This window comes from Perissodus microlepis, chromosome 22 (assembly GCF_051167445.1).
Source record: "Perissodus microlepis isolate ML-2025 ecotype Zambia chromosome 22, ASM5116744v1, whole genome shotgun sequence".
NCBI lineage: Eukaryota > Metazoa > Chordata > Actinopteri > Cichliformes > Cichlidae > Perissodus > Perissodus microlepis.
In genome coordinates, this window is record NC_140481.1 from 16434610 (window position 1) to 16449129 (window position 14520).

Here is a 14520-nt window from a genome sequence, read left to right on the forward strand (position 1 = left end):
ACGTCACTGTGTCAAAATAAGAGTCTAATTTTGTAATCTAATATTGTGTGTTTTTTGCTTGTGTGGCACAGAGATATTGGACCACACGTTTCAACCTCTTGTATTTGGGTTTTATTAACAATGCGTCACATTTAGACGAATAGTCAAAGTTTTACTTGTAATATTCAAACCGGATGTGGTGCGGCTTTTTCTCTGGCTTGACACGTGATCAGTCCTATGCTGGAACCAAAGGCAGGACAAATCGGAGTAGAGGAAATCAAAGCACCGGGGGACAGGGAGTCAGCGGGCACACAGGCAGGCCGTACCCACAGTTACCTCCATCGTCTCAAATCTTTCTCCTCGGTCACAATGATCAAGTGCGCGCAGGGGGTGTTGTATCTCTCGGTTCTGGTGACGTTCGCCGCCTGCAACGCTCCTCCGGTACCGTTAGACGACATCCTCATTGAGAAAACCTCCGTGCCAGAGCAGTGTGTGCGCGCGGTCAAAGTGGGAGATTTTGTCAGGTATCACTACATCGGCACGTTTCCAGACGGCAACAAGTTCGACTCCAGGTGAGTGTCTCACATCTGCATTATTTCCCTCTCACTTTAGTATCTTTGCGTTTAGAAGACCGGCTGCACGGTCCGAGCAGCGTGCGCGATGCGTAAAAGTGCGCGTTTAGTGGTTCGCCCCTGTGAGCCACGCAGGCACCCAGACAGCCTGAGCTCTGGTGCTTAATCTCAGGGTCCAAAACTGTTTTTGTGTCGTCTGGAAAACAGACGTAAACAGGGATTACACAGGACCCCGATCTGAGAGATAATTTAGTTTCAGTTTTCAGTTTTATTTGTCATATGCAAGTTAGCACAGGGTCAGTTAAACTAGTTTTTGTTTTATGCAGAGGCTTCTTCCACGACCTTTAAAGTCCCCCGAACTCCACTTTGCAAACCACTGACAGTGAAAATGTCTTGCACAGTGGTCAGCTGGGCAGACACCCAAAGCCCCACATACACTGTCACATTTGATTTACTGCACAATGGATTACAGCATAAACTGTGATGGACTCTGCAGATTAAGATAACACCGTGGCCCAGTTTTAGTGAGAAATACACTTACATTTTTGCATAAGAGTCTTTATGTTAAATCTTTAGAAATAAAAGGCTGTTAAGATGTTGAAATATGAAAAAGAAAGGCAGTCACTTTAAAAACCTGAAGTCATTGCCTCAAAGGAAATGTGATTAAAGCCAGGGAATAAAACGATTCATGTTACACAGCAACATCCTCATAGATAATTCCCTGACAGTGTTTTTGTTCATGTTTTAGTTATGACCGTGGCAGCACGTACAATGTCTTTGTTGGCAAGAAGCAGTTGATTGAAGGGATGGACAAAGCTCTCGTGGGAATGTGTGTCAACGAGAGAAGACTGGTGAAGATCCCACCTCAACTCGCCTACGGAAAACAAGGCTACGGTGCGTATGTCTGAACACGTGCCAAACTCATATCAGCACATCGCTCTGTCCCATATGACTGATTGTTTGGAACGAGAACAAAACTTCTGTGCCCAAACTCTGGGAAGTTAGGGCACAGACTGGTGTTTATCCCTCTGTAGTTACTATAAATATATCTCTGGCAAAGCTAATCATAACAAAGAGAGATCTTGGTGGGATATTTGCAGGAGCACAAGGTGGAGAAGTTACAGTCTTTGATGAATGCTCTGACTTTTGTTCTGTTGAAGTCAGTGGAAGCAAAGAGGAAGTGGGCTGCTCCTAAGCATCCATGTTGAATGATGTCAGAGGGGCATCACAGACCAGGAAGCAGACCAGAGGAAGCCGCTGTGGATTTTCAGCTGTGAATGTTACTGCATCAGCTGCAAGCAGATACACATTAGTGTGTGTGTGGAAATGAAAAAAACCTGGGCCGTTGTTCAGAAATCACTGTGTTTGTGTGAGAAAATGCATATATTGTGGGAGTCACAGGATGTGAAGCTATGTTTACAAGAAGAGAGAGGTGTGTATATTTGAGAAAGAGCATGAAATATTTCTATCCCATTATCTAATGGGAAAGAGAGAGAAAGAGTGGGCATGTGGAGACAGGTAAAGGCTGAGGCTGTGTCCTCTACCGCCGCCTGTTTTAGAGGGATCAAACAAGGAAAAAGAAAACAGAGCGGTGAGATAGACGGAGCGCTCTGAAGTGGTAGAGGGAAAATTTTGCCAGAAGAGACTGCCAACTCATCAGTAGTAAAATCACAATGGTTACCACACACTCAGGCCCTCCATCTCCTCCTCCCGCCACATCTTCTGTCTGCTCACAAAGCTTCTGTGAAACAGTAGAAGAGTATGGAAGCTTATTTCTGCCACTGAAAAAACAAAACAAAACACATTTTTGCCATTTATATCTCAAAATTTCAACTTACTAACTCAAACTGACTATTACGTCAAAACTTTTAGATAATAACACAAAATCTTGAGTTATGGATGACAAAAACTAGATTTTTGCTTCAGGCTTCCACAGAGAAGAGAAGCAGAGACTCCAGAGAAACAGTTTATACCTGCAGTTTATAACGTGCAGAGAACAATCACATTTACACACATATTATATACACTCACCAGTCAATTTATTAGGTACACCTTGCTAGTACTAGGTTGGACCATCTTGTGGCGCCAGAGCTGCCTAAATGTTTTGAGGCATAAATTCAACAATGTGCTGGAAACATTTCCGAGAGACTTTGGTCCATATTGACATGATAACGTCACAAAGCTGCTGCAGATTTGTTGGCTACGCATCCACGATGTGAATGTCCTAAAACTTTCAGCTACAGGAAAGAAATCAAATCAAAAGGGAGGTTAAAACACTTAAAACTGAACAATATCAGGATTTCCTGTAAAAGCTCATCAGAAAAACCAGAATCGATTGTTTATTTAATCCAGATATCCCACTGCAGAGTTTAAGAATCACCTGCCGTCCTCTCCTCCACAGGTGACATCATCCCTCCTGACTCCATCCTCCACTTTGACGTCCTGCTCCTCGATGTGTGGAACCCCGAGGATGGCGTCCAGACAAACACTTACCACACGCCCTCCGTCTGCTCCAGAAAGGTGGAAGTGTCTGACTACGTCCGCTACCACTATAACGGCACGCTGCTGGACGGGACCCTCTTTGATTCCAGGTTTGTCTCGTACAAGCTGTCATTCATGCATCAATCCACCTGCACACTTACAGCCTGTTTTCGCCACTCTCTGCTTCAGTCACACCCGCATGCGGACCTATGACACTTACGTTGGGATCGGCTGGCTGATCGCCGGTATGGATCAGGGTCTTCTGGGAATGTGTGTTGGAGAGAGGCGCATCATCACTATGCCCCCATCGCTTGGATATGGAGAGAATGGAGATGGTGAGTTTTGATGTGATTAGTTCCTTAAAGTCTTCTGTCAGACTGACGACCTGTCTATGGCGTACCCCGTCTCCTGCTCTACGACAGCTGGGATAAGCAGTCAAGAAAATAGATGGATGGATTTCCAGTTTCTTCAAGTTTCACTACAAACACTAGAATTTAGGTGAAAAGAAGCAGCTGCACTAATACCATCCAATATGTATCCTGTTAATCACACTAGACTGAGTTTAGATAGATCTACAATAAACAAGACATTTTAAGTAAACATGCCACACAATGACCTTATAGTATGAGAGAGTGCAGAGGCGGCAAAAGTACAGATATTAGGTACTTAAGTAGAAGTACTAGGGTTTAGAAGTACTCTGGTCAAAGTTCAATTACTGATTTAACTTCTTTACTCAAGTAAAAGTAAAAAAGTACAGGCTCAGAAATGTACTCAAAGTAATTAAGTAAAAAGTTATTTTTTTTAGAGGACTTTTCTGTAAAGTTAACTGAACCTTGTGGTATATTAATATAATAAAATATTAATTTAACAAAATTACATTATTAAATGGGACTAGAAATTGTATATGTTTAGCTAGTCTGACAAACTTTGTGGATATAAATGTTAGATGTGAAAAGAGCTGACATTTAAAAAAACGTTACTCCCTTTGTCCTCCCTCCTCTTCTGTAGGGCTAGCTAGATGCTGAAGTACCACGAAAAACTTGTGAACAGTCACACTTGTTCAAAACAAACAAACTAAAACAAACAAAAAAACAACTTTAACCCACTGGTGGTATAAATTATGCATAAATTATATCGTTTTGCCTCCCCGGCGATTGATACACCATTAGGATTAGTTTTCGTGTATTACTGTTTAGGCTCATATCGAATTAACGCTTTGAAGGCCCACTGTGATATAAAATAATAATAACTCCCATCAAATGTCTTTAACTAAAGGTAATTAGCCTGTTTTGAAAATGTAAGTATACACAAATATATTTGTGTGAAAACGTATGGAGTAAAAGTACAAAGCAGCCAGAAAAATAACTTCGTAACTAAAGTACAGATACCTGAAAAATTCAACTTAAGTACAGTAACTGAGCATTTGTATTTATACTTTCTACCGCTTTACAAGAGTGATAAAAAGAAAGAAAAGTAGACAGTAAAAGTAAGACTGACACTGTTTAAAGGTAGTGGAAATTGCATTAATAAATAAAACACTATAAACTGAAGAAAAACAGCTGCATGCAGGTAAAATAAGTTAAGTAATAGGAACTTTATCCTTCATCCATTGCGTAGCACGGTTATGTGACTACCTGCTGGAGGAAATTAAGATGGAATGATTCACAATACCTTTGTGTATGTGAGTTATTAACAAGTGCAACTGAAACTGGTTGTGTTTAAGGGTAAGAAAACCCGCTTACTCACACTCTATCATTAACAAGCACAAACATTACTAAGAAGGCTCCCGTGTTCTCGTGTTCACATCACATTATCGTGATCTGATTTGCTGAAAGTTTGGGAATAGCAACCTGAGCTCAGAAAAATAAAGAGTTTAGCTTCTTCGTCATCTTCTTCTCTCCTCAGGCAGTGACATCCCAGGACAGGCTTCCCTGGTGTTTGATGTTGTCCTGTTGGACCTCCACAATCCCAGAGACGGGATCACAGTGACTAACCAAGTGGTGCCCGAGTCCTGCACGAGGAAGACCGTTTCTGGAGACTTTGTGCGTTACCACTACAACGGCAGCCTTCTGGATGGGACATTTTTCGATTCTAGGTATGTATTCATCATAGAGGGAAACTTGTTCTCGTGGTTCCTAAATAAAAACCGTTTATTGCCCGCTGTTTCTCAAGTAGCCTCACGGTGGCAGCATTTCTCTGGAGACACAAAGAGGAATCGAAACTTAAACTTCAAGTAGAAACTTCCTGCACATCTGTGTCGCATAATAGTGTAACTGTTTTAAGTTTAAAATCTCTCTTCTTGTGGTGTTTCTTGTGGATTTGAAAAAGCCTGATTTAGAGCGGCATTGCTTGTATGCTAAATTTAGAACCACAAAGGACACAAATAAGAGATATAGTCAGAAACGAATTTGATTTGAAAAATCAAAACAAAACGCAAGAAAGGTGTAGTTTAGTTTTCTGAAGAAATATGTCATATGTAATAAGATAAGATTTCATCATTTATCATCATCATTTCATCTATCAGGTCAAGTACATGCGCCCAACAGCTTGTTGAATCTGTGCCACAAAGAAATAACACGGTTCTGAATGACGTGTACCACGAAATATTGCCAGTGAATGCAAGAAAAAAGGAAAAAAGAAACACATTTGCACTCATATCTGATTTGCACTGTGTGCAGTTCTTCGGTATCTGCGTCATATGACGCAGAGTTATTCAAGGTAAACAAACAAATGCACGCTATTAAACCAGTTGTTGGTTGCAGCTTACGCCCAGTGGTTTTGAGGGTAAGATCGTTTCCTGCTGTTGCGCTTTAAGCAGACGTATTTATTGTAACAGGTGTGATATTGAATGCATCATCACCAAATGAGCTGACGTTGGATTTTAACGTCTGGGTAGCCTCACAGCTAAGTGTCTTTATCCTTATTCCACACAGCTAGCAGCTAGCACACTGTGTCCATCACAATAAAGCCAGTAAATCTGGTATTGTTCATTTAACCTCAGTCTAAGGTAATGCACATAAACATTCAGCATCTTCAGAGAGAGGCTCTGCAGTTCTTGGAGGTTTTGCAGATGTTGAATGAGAACATTCCCTTTAGTATTTATTTGTGTGTAGGAATTACATTTACACCCTAAATGCAGGAAACCAATAAGCGGGTAATGAGTCACTCCTGAATTCAGTCATTCGAATCGTGAGTTAATAAGGACTAACATCTGCCTCTCTTAGACTGTTTATTTTCAGCATAACCATATTTGCATTTACAGTGTGCTGAAATATGGTCCCCCTTAGGTCTACGTGAATCAAAAATATATTTTAAAAAATTAAAATCTGCAAAACTCAAAAACTACGAGTTTTAATTACATCAAATCAAATTTATTTCTTTAGCACATTTAAAAGACCAGTGTACATCATAGAGCTTCACAATAGTACCGCAATGTGGGGAGAAACAAGGGACAAATTGAACAATTACAATAACATGGTATGTAGTGCAAGCCGGATGAAAGTCAAACTAATTTGCTTCAAAGGCTAAATTACACAGGTAAGTTTTTAGGCACGATTTAAACAATTGAATAGATTCGGATGTATGGACATCAACTGGGAGATTATTCCAGAGTCTAGGAGCGGCAACAGCAAAGGCACGGTCACCTCTGGCTTTTAAACGAGACCTTGGTTGCACTAAGAGCAGTTGGCTAGAAGATCTTAGTGCTCTCTTGGGGTTACACAGGTCAAGGAGATCAGTTAAATAACTAGGTGCTGTTAAATACCCCAATTCTTTGATCTTTGGGCTGAAGGAAGAACAACACTGAGTGTTTAATGCTCAATCAACAATCTCTTTATTCCATACAACACTTTGAGCATTACAGACGTCCGGACAGGAGATGTGCACAGGAGGGTGTCTGGCAAAATCTTGAAGTGTGTGACAGTTACACATAGCTTCTTCCCCTCCCCCCTCCAGGGTCATGAAGCCTAAACCCTCACATTCTTTCTATCTTACGGCACCTAAGTGACGGCCTTGGCTTCCTGTTTTATCTCTTCCTGATGAGATGGGGCAGAAAACCTCTACCCAGTATGTTCTGTTCTCTTTGTAATCAGAAAAGGAAGGTCATGATTATACACAAACAGCATTTCTTATAACTCAGCAGTGTAATGCATCATAAAACAGTCTAATAAATCTAATGTTTTCTCACCTTCTTGTAGATCAGGAGTGTAATGCAACCTAAAACAATATAATGATTTCACAATCTTTAATCAAAGGTATAATGTGGCCTATATAGCGGTATAATGAGCTGCTTTTATACACTTTCTGGTTCAGTCTTGAAGACATCACCGTATTAGATAGATTAGATAGATAGATAAGTATTTATTGTCATTGTCAGAGAACAATGAAATTGCGTTTGGAGCTTCCGTACAACCCATAAATACAATAATAAAGAAAATAATAAATACCCCTTAAAACCCAAGTGTAAATATTTAACCCAGTGTGACTCCAGTGCAATAAGACAATCCTTAGCAACAACATGAGAACATGACAAGTAATGTTCATAAGAAATTCAGACAAAGACCTGAGAAACATGACAAAGTACAACAATGCAACCCATACAATATTATTATTGTACTGTGAGATATGATGTCAGATATGATAGTTATCTATTTAAGAAAGAGGGGTGGGGGACAGGAGGGGGAAAGAGAATAAAGATATGATGCACCAATGCAGACCAGTTCAGTGCTATTAAAGAGTTGGATATGGTTATTGTCCGTGAGAGGGGGGCAGAGAGTTCAGAAGCCTCACAGCCTGTGGATACAGGCTGTTGGCCAATCTGGATGTTCTGGCCTGTATAGACCTGTACCTTCTCCCTGAGGGCAGCAGGTGGAAAAGGTGGCGCGCAGGGTGATGTTGGTCCCGCAGGATACTATGCACCCTCCTCAGACAGCGAGTGGGGAAGATATTACTAATCTCTGGCAGACTTGTTCCAATAATTCTGCCAGCTTCTTTCACCACCCGCTGGAGTGCTTGCTGATCGGCCTTGGTGCAGCTGGGGAACCACACTAGAAATCCATACGTCAGAACACTGCTGATGGCACAGTTGTAGAAGTTCAACATCAGAGATCTGGGAATGTGTGCGCTCCGCAGTCTCCTCAGGTAGTAGAGGCGCTGTTGGGCCTTCCGTGCAACTGAGGTGATATGGTTGCCCCAGGACAGGTCCTCGGTCACAGTTACCCCCAAGAATTTAAAACTACTCACCCTCTCCACCGCCTCACTGCCAATGAAGAGAGGCAGATGGTTGTTATGACCCTTCCTCCGGAAATCTACAATGATCTCCTTGGTCATGTAGAGATCAAGTGTATTCAAAACACATCAATCACGATTCCTCCTCAACGGCTAATCGTAAACGTAAAATAAAAATAATCTTTCCAAAACAACCTCCTATGTCTGCTCCAAATGTCAAGGCAACCCGATAACCACAATAATAGAGTATAAAAAACTATTTATACACAGAATTTAACACTGTAACCTGACGTGTGTAGATTCGTAGTCATCCCGGTCATGGTAGTCTCAGGAGCTTAGGGCACCCGACTGTCTGCCACCTACAATGCTGGTGCCTCAATCTCCACTCACATCTTCCATCTCAATGAGTCACAGGATGGTGCAAGGCAAGGCCTCACAATGGTTTCACACAAAACCTCTCCTGTTATTGACCCATGCCGTTTTCACACCTTGACTCATGATTAATGGTGGGTCAACAACTCCTTTAAGGGACAACCCCCGCTAGGGTTTAAATACCTGGGACTCTCTACTGGTTTGTTTTGCAAATGAAGAAGTTTCTCAGATGAGAGGTGAAACTTCTTCAAGAAACTTAAAGAAGTCCAGTGGCTTTCTTTCCAAGCTTCTTAGACTATAACCAGTACAAAATGTAAACATGGATAGCAGGAATTAAAGAGGAATTGTGATAATAACGCGTCATATTTCTAAAGACAATCACAAAACATGTCAGATCAAGTGTTATCTGTTATCTGTCTTATCCGTTAGAGAGAGAAGTGTGCATTGTTGCCTGTGTGTGTACAAGTCTGAACTAAGAGAGCAAAACTTACAAAATTTGGGTGACACTGGCGTGACTGGGTAGGGGGCATATCACGAAGGAGGAAATGAAGTCCCTGGTTTGATTATCTGCTAGATAGATGTTTTTTGTGTGTGTTTATCTCTTTGTTCATTACCCTGTGTCTATAAAGGAAAACTGACTTTTGCAATGTGTTACGGTGTTTTTACCTCCTCCATATCGGCGTGCATCTGAAACTCAAGCTTAAGCTATGACTAACTTTATTATATGAGGGTAAAAAAACAAACAGTTTTCACCTTCAAAATTATTTTCCTCAATATTTTCTTTTACTCAGCTACTCTCGTAATCGTACCTACGACACATACGTGGGTCGAGGCTACGTGATCGCCGGCATGGATGAGGGCCTGATCGGAGTCTGCATTGGGGAGAGACGCACCATCACCATCCCCCCGCATCTCGGTTACGGAGAGGAGGGCACAGGTGCGTATGTGTAATGCTCAGATTCGTTGGCTCAGTGAGAGAAAGATCATAAGAGTCATGAGCCATGAGATCAGAAGTGCTTGTTGTGCCATTTATCATGTGTTCTTCTTGTGGTAGAGAAAACAGAAGGTCTGCTGTAGCGACGAGACATAAACGTTCGTTTTTGAGAACGTCTTTGTACAAATGTGCACGCTTTCCACTCAAGATTCAATAAATTTAAAAAAAATTCTGGATTCTTGTTTTGACTGAAATCACAGGTAGATTCAACTAATTTTTTCCCCTTTCCACATCTCTCTCTCTCTCTCAGGCACAAAGATCCCAGGCTCAGCAGTGCTGGTGTTCGACGTCCACATCATCGACTTCCACAACCCCTCGGACATCACTGAGATCACCGCCACTTTCAAGCCAGACGAGTGTGACAGGCAAACTAAGAAGGGAGACTTTGTTAAATACCACTACAATGCCTCTCTGATGGACGGCACATCCATCGACTCCACGTAAGTAAAGCTCTGTTGGACTCTTCTGGGAGAGCAAAAAAAAAAAAAGGTAACAGAGAAACTGAGACTTATTTGTGCAGAGTTGGGATTGAGCTAAATGGAGGCGTCAGCGTGAAGGTGGGAGTTAAAATTTAATAGCAAGGCCACCTTCTTCCAGACCACCTGCAGGAGCGAAAGAATGGGGGGTTGAGAGCTTAGTGGGGGGAGGGACGACACACAGTGAACCATGTCTGAGGCCAGCTGAAATCCCTCGGCTGGAACAAGGTTTTGGGGGCAGAGGAAGTGCTTCGGATTTTGCCCAATTTACTCTACATCCTGATATATTAGAGAACCGGTTAATAATTCTTAAGAGATCAGGTAAAGCGTGTTATAGCTGTGAAATCAGGACCAGAGCATCATCAACATTCAGACAATTTTAAAAATTTGACTTAAAAACTTTAAGCAGTGATCACAGAGTCTCTCAAGTTTTACTTGCAGCAAGAAATCAGAGGGTACAGAGTAAGACTAAAGCTTACAGCTCACGGATGCCATTATAGCTGGAGTCACATCCTAAGTTACACAATTAGCCTTTCAAAATTGTGGAATTTTCCATGCATGTTCCGTCATGCCGAGGCATACAATCTTATCTTTATTAGCTCCGACTCAGCCCCGTTTCAGGGTCAGTTTTCTTTTCAACAGCAGTCTTCTTGCAAGTACATCATAATCAACTGATCTCATACAGACGTAAGTCGAGCAACGGTTTAACATAATTTAAATTTTTCCTGTAATTAAGAGGGCAGCAATAGATGGCATGATAGGAACTATGACAGAGGTGACATGTAGTGGGTTGATAGCAGGTTAGTAAAGCTGTTGCTAGGTTAAAAATTGGAGGTGAGATTCAACTCATTTTTAAGCAACTGTCGATTCAGTTTTTAGAATTCTGTTCAAAAGTAAAACATAAAAAGGGACCATTAGAGGAGAGCAGAACTCACTGAAAACAATTTATTGAAGTTCTACAAAAGCGCAGAATCAGTGAATAAAAAGCGGAGGCATCCACCAGATGTCAACCAATAAGCACGTAGACCCACCACAACAGAACCAAAAACAGATTCAAGCTTCCCTGAGTCCTCACTTAAACACAGAGACAAGTCATTCTCTGATTTTGACCAAAAACATGTGTTATATGCACAAAAGCTTCTTAATGTAGCTATAATATGTAGCCTACAAGATTATTCATGGTAAACATGACTCTGTAACAGTTTCCCCAATGTCCAGCTTGCCGGTCTGGAGCAAAGCCACAAAGCCACAGCAAGATCAGACCATGTAAAGCTCAAGAGCTACATCTCAGACTCAGTTAGCATGGTAAATAAGAGTACAGTTAGCTGTCAGGAGAAAGCCTCTTCTTTCTAAAGAGGTTCGCAAAGTTGCATCAGGGCAAACGATAAGACTTCAGGAGAAAATTTTGTTTGGACAGATGAGACCAAAGCAGAGATGTGTGATGATTTGTGCTTTTTTGCATAGAAACAGCTTCAGGCAGACTGAAGAGGGGGTGTGTCAGATTTCAGCCTTCAAACAGACCTTTTAGCAAGTTTCCTCTTACAGATGTGCATTCAAGTGCGCATAGGTGGTGGTGAAAGCGCCACTTTGTTCACGTTATGCATTTGAAAAAGAAAACTGTTGCTCTACATGTGAACTTTTTTTTTTCCCCTTTTTATTCCTCACGGCCACTTTAAACTCCTGGTTTAGTGTCCAGCTATCACAAAGATAACATAAGTAGGATCTCTTGAATGGTGAGCTCTTTGTCTGAGCTGTGAGCTCTTTATATAGTAACGATCCCCAGCAATGAGTTGAATAATTGTGATTAATGGTCTGCAGGGTCATGTCTCCTCACTGTTTAATGGTTGTTTGAATCCACAATTGTGAGTCATCCTAGCAGCAGGTTATAATTTGCAAAAGTCTTCTTAATGCTGTGGATTCAAACCCACACCGTGATCCTCAGGAAATACACATTATGTTTACAAGTTGAAAGTTTGACTAATTCTTAAACAAGAATAAATAAGAAAAACAGATCTCATGTGTGTACACAGAAATGATGGACATGCTTCCTTTAGCACGGCGACTAATATGCAGCTGTTTTATATGTTCATCTGTTTCAGGTATAATTATGGGAAGACATACAACATAGTCCTGGGAGCAAACCAGGTGGTCCCGGGGATGGAGGATGGACTCATGGACATGTGTGTGGGAGAGAGAAGACACCTTGTTATTCCTCCTCATCTGGGCTATGGGGAGAGGGGAGTCAGTGAGTCACGCACACACGCCCGCACACTTACTCACACACACACACTCAGAATGTGTGTGTTTCATTTTAAACTAAATGTGTGTTTCATTTCATTTAAAATGAAACACATTTTTACTGCGTGCACCTTTCTAGTGGTGCAACACATGAAAGGTTTCTTTCAGTTTCCAGTCATAAAATAAAATTATTGTAAGTATTTACTTAGTTTTGCTGTCTAGCCTGGTCAGGGATGAAAATCCACTTATCAGCAGATTTGGGAAATGCACTGAACCCCTATAGCTCATCCTGTGGGTGGTGGGTCCACAGAAAGGCAACACACGAGGGTCTTTCTGGTACTGCCGGCCTGCCCAGATAAGCAGGAGCAGAGTAGGAGGGAGGATGGATGGATTTAACATGAGAGTAGCATCAGTTCTCCTCATTTAACTAAAAGGATAACCATATTTCCACATTCATCAAATAGTTCATTGAGCACACAATGACTGTAAACTCCATTTTATAATTTTATAACTTGAGGTTAAAGCACCCAGTGAGCAGTAGAGATAGTTCTCTCTTTTCAGCTGATGTCTGGAACGAGTCACGGTGATTTATTGAGCTTTTATTTGTACGTCCAGCTGGTGAGGTTCCAGGCAGTGCCGTGCTGGTGTTTGACATCGAGCTGGTTGACATGGAGGAAGGACTTCCCGAAGGCTACATGTTCATCTGGAACGAGGAGGTGTCTCCAGACCTCTTCTCTGAGATGGACAAAAACAGCGACAAAGAGGTGGAGCCCTCTGAGGTATGTCAAGCTGCTCTTATCAAGATTTTCTCTTAACCATCACCATTAATTTACCATCCCCTTTTTGTTTGCACAGTTCACTGACTACATCATGCGGCAGGTGACCGAGGGTAAAGGTCGCCTGGCTCCTGGCTTTGATCCTTATCGCATCATTGACAACATGTTCTCCAACCAGGACCGCAACGGTGACGGAAAGATCACAGAGGCAGAGTTCAAACTTAAAGCCGATGAGGCTGCTGCCCACGACGAGCTATGACGTGCTTTATAGCGCGAGGGTATAAGGCAAAGGGTCAGATAGTTGGGGAAATGGGGACTGATAGTAAATTTGTGGGTGGTAGAGTAGCTGCAGATGGGTTTGTATGTTTAAAGTGTGGAGGGGGAAATGGGCTGACAGAGATTTTGTGGACTTAGATGATAGAGTTAAAGGACGTCTCGTCCATGAAGTGCCAATTGAGTGTAAGAAGAAATAAAGAGTATGTAGGATTTAGAAAAAAATCATGTAATTTGAGGACTACGATGGAAATGAATGAATTTTTTAACCTCCTTTCTCATCAAAGGGTATAAAAGCACTCCTGTGTGAGAGAACAAACAAGTGCCTAGCTCCACTTCATCTAGATTAAAAACTCTTTTGACTTTACAGACTTTTATTTTCTTATTTTCTACTCAGTTTGTCCAAACTGTCTTGACAGGAGCACCGAGTTATTCGTAATTAACTGTGATACACTGTGATGGAAGAAAGGTTCTTACTCAGAGCTGCCGCTGTTTTTAAAAGTGAAAAATAATAGGGTTTTATTTCCTTTATGTACATTCAACACCTACCACTGTTTCACTTTTAAATGTCAGCCCACCTTCTGTGTTTTCAGCCGTTAAAATCATTCAGTCACCCTCCAGCTGTCAGGTCTGAAACCTCCATTCCTTCACTCGTTTTTGGTCTACTGTTTGTTCCTTCGCTTGTTTCGGTCTTCTCTGGATGTCTGGTGCGGTTTAGGAATTTGTGTGCAAGTGTGTGCGTGTGTGTGCAAGAGTGAGACAGAGCTATGCAAATAGAGTTTTTTTTTTCTATTACTTTTACATTCAGGAGAACACTAAGGCTTGATGTCGCCTGTATCAGCTGAAAATTTCATTCGATTAAATGACCTGGCCTAAATATAATGCTCGCATTGTGTCTTCATTATCAGGTTGATGCCTACATGAGTGTGAGAACTGAGCTCCCTACAGCTTTAACAAATATAAACAAATATCTTTGTTTACCCATGCGCATGGGGAGTTGTGCACAGCGCAAAGCATCCTGCAGATCTGAGGGGCGCTCCTTCAACCTGTTACATTTTTACTCTAAGTCACACAATACATTTAGGACACCTTTGACCTAACCCTGATCATTGAATGCATACACACTATCCCAT

At 41.6% G+C, this 14520-nt stretch overlaps 1 protein-coding gene across 1 annotated transcript; it reads left to right on the forward strand.

Annotated features, from left to right (window-relative positions):
* The first annotated feature begins 202 nt into the window (after nt 1-202).
* Nucleotides 203-14263, forward strand: fkbp9 (FKBP prolyl isomerase 9). Its single transcript, XM_084919893.1, has 10 exons — nt 203-551; nt 1300-1445; nt 2953-3142; nt 3222-3367; nt 4938-5127; nt 9422-9567; nt 9875-10064; nt 12200-12345; nt 12954-13117; nt 13194-14263. The coding sequence occupies exons 1-10, from the start codon at nt 217-219 to the stop codon at nt 13371-13373; spliced, it is 1833 nt and encodes a 610-aa protein (XP_084776019.1). The 5' UTR covers nt 203-216; the 3' UTR covers nt 13374-14263.
* Nucleotides 14264-14520: the final 257 nt, after the last annotated feature.

Bases quoted from the DNA above. Each gene is read 5' to 3' on its own strand.
- fkbp9 (XM_084919893.1), top strand. From the start codon at position 217: ATGCTGGAACCAAAGGCAGGACAAATCGGAGTAGAGGAAATCAAAGCA. The intron at 1,446-2,952 runs GTGCGTATGTCT...TCTCCTCCACAG, and splicing joins CTACGGAAAACAAGGCTACG to GTGACATCATCCCTCCTGAC. The intron at 13,118-13,193 runs GTATGTCAAGCT...TTGTTTGCACAG, and splicing joins AAGAGGTGGAGCCCTCTGAG to TTCACTGACTACATCATGCG.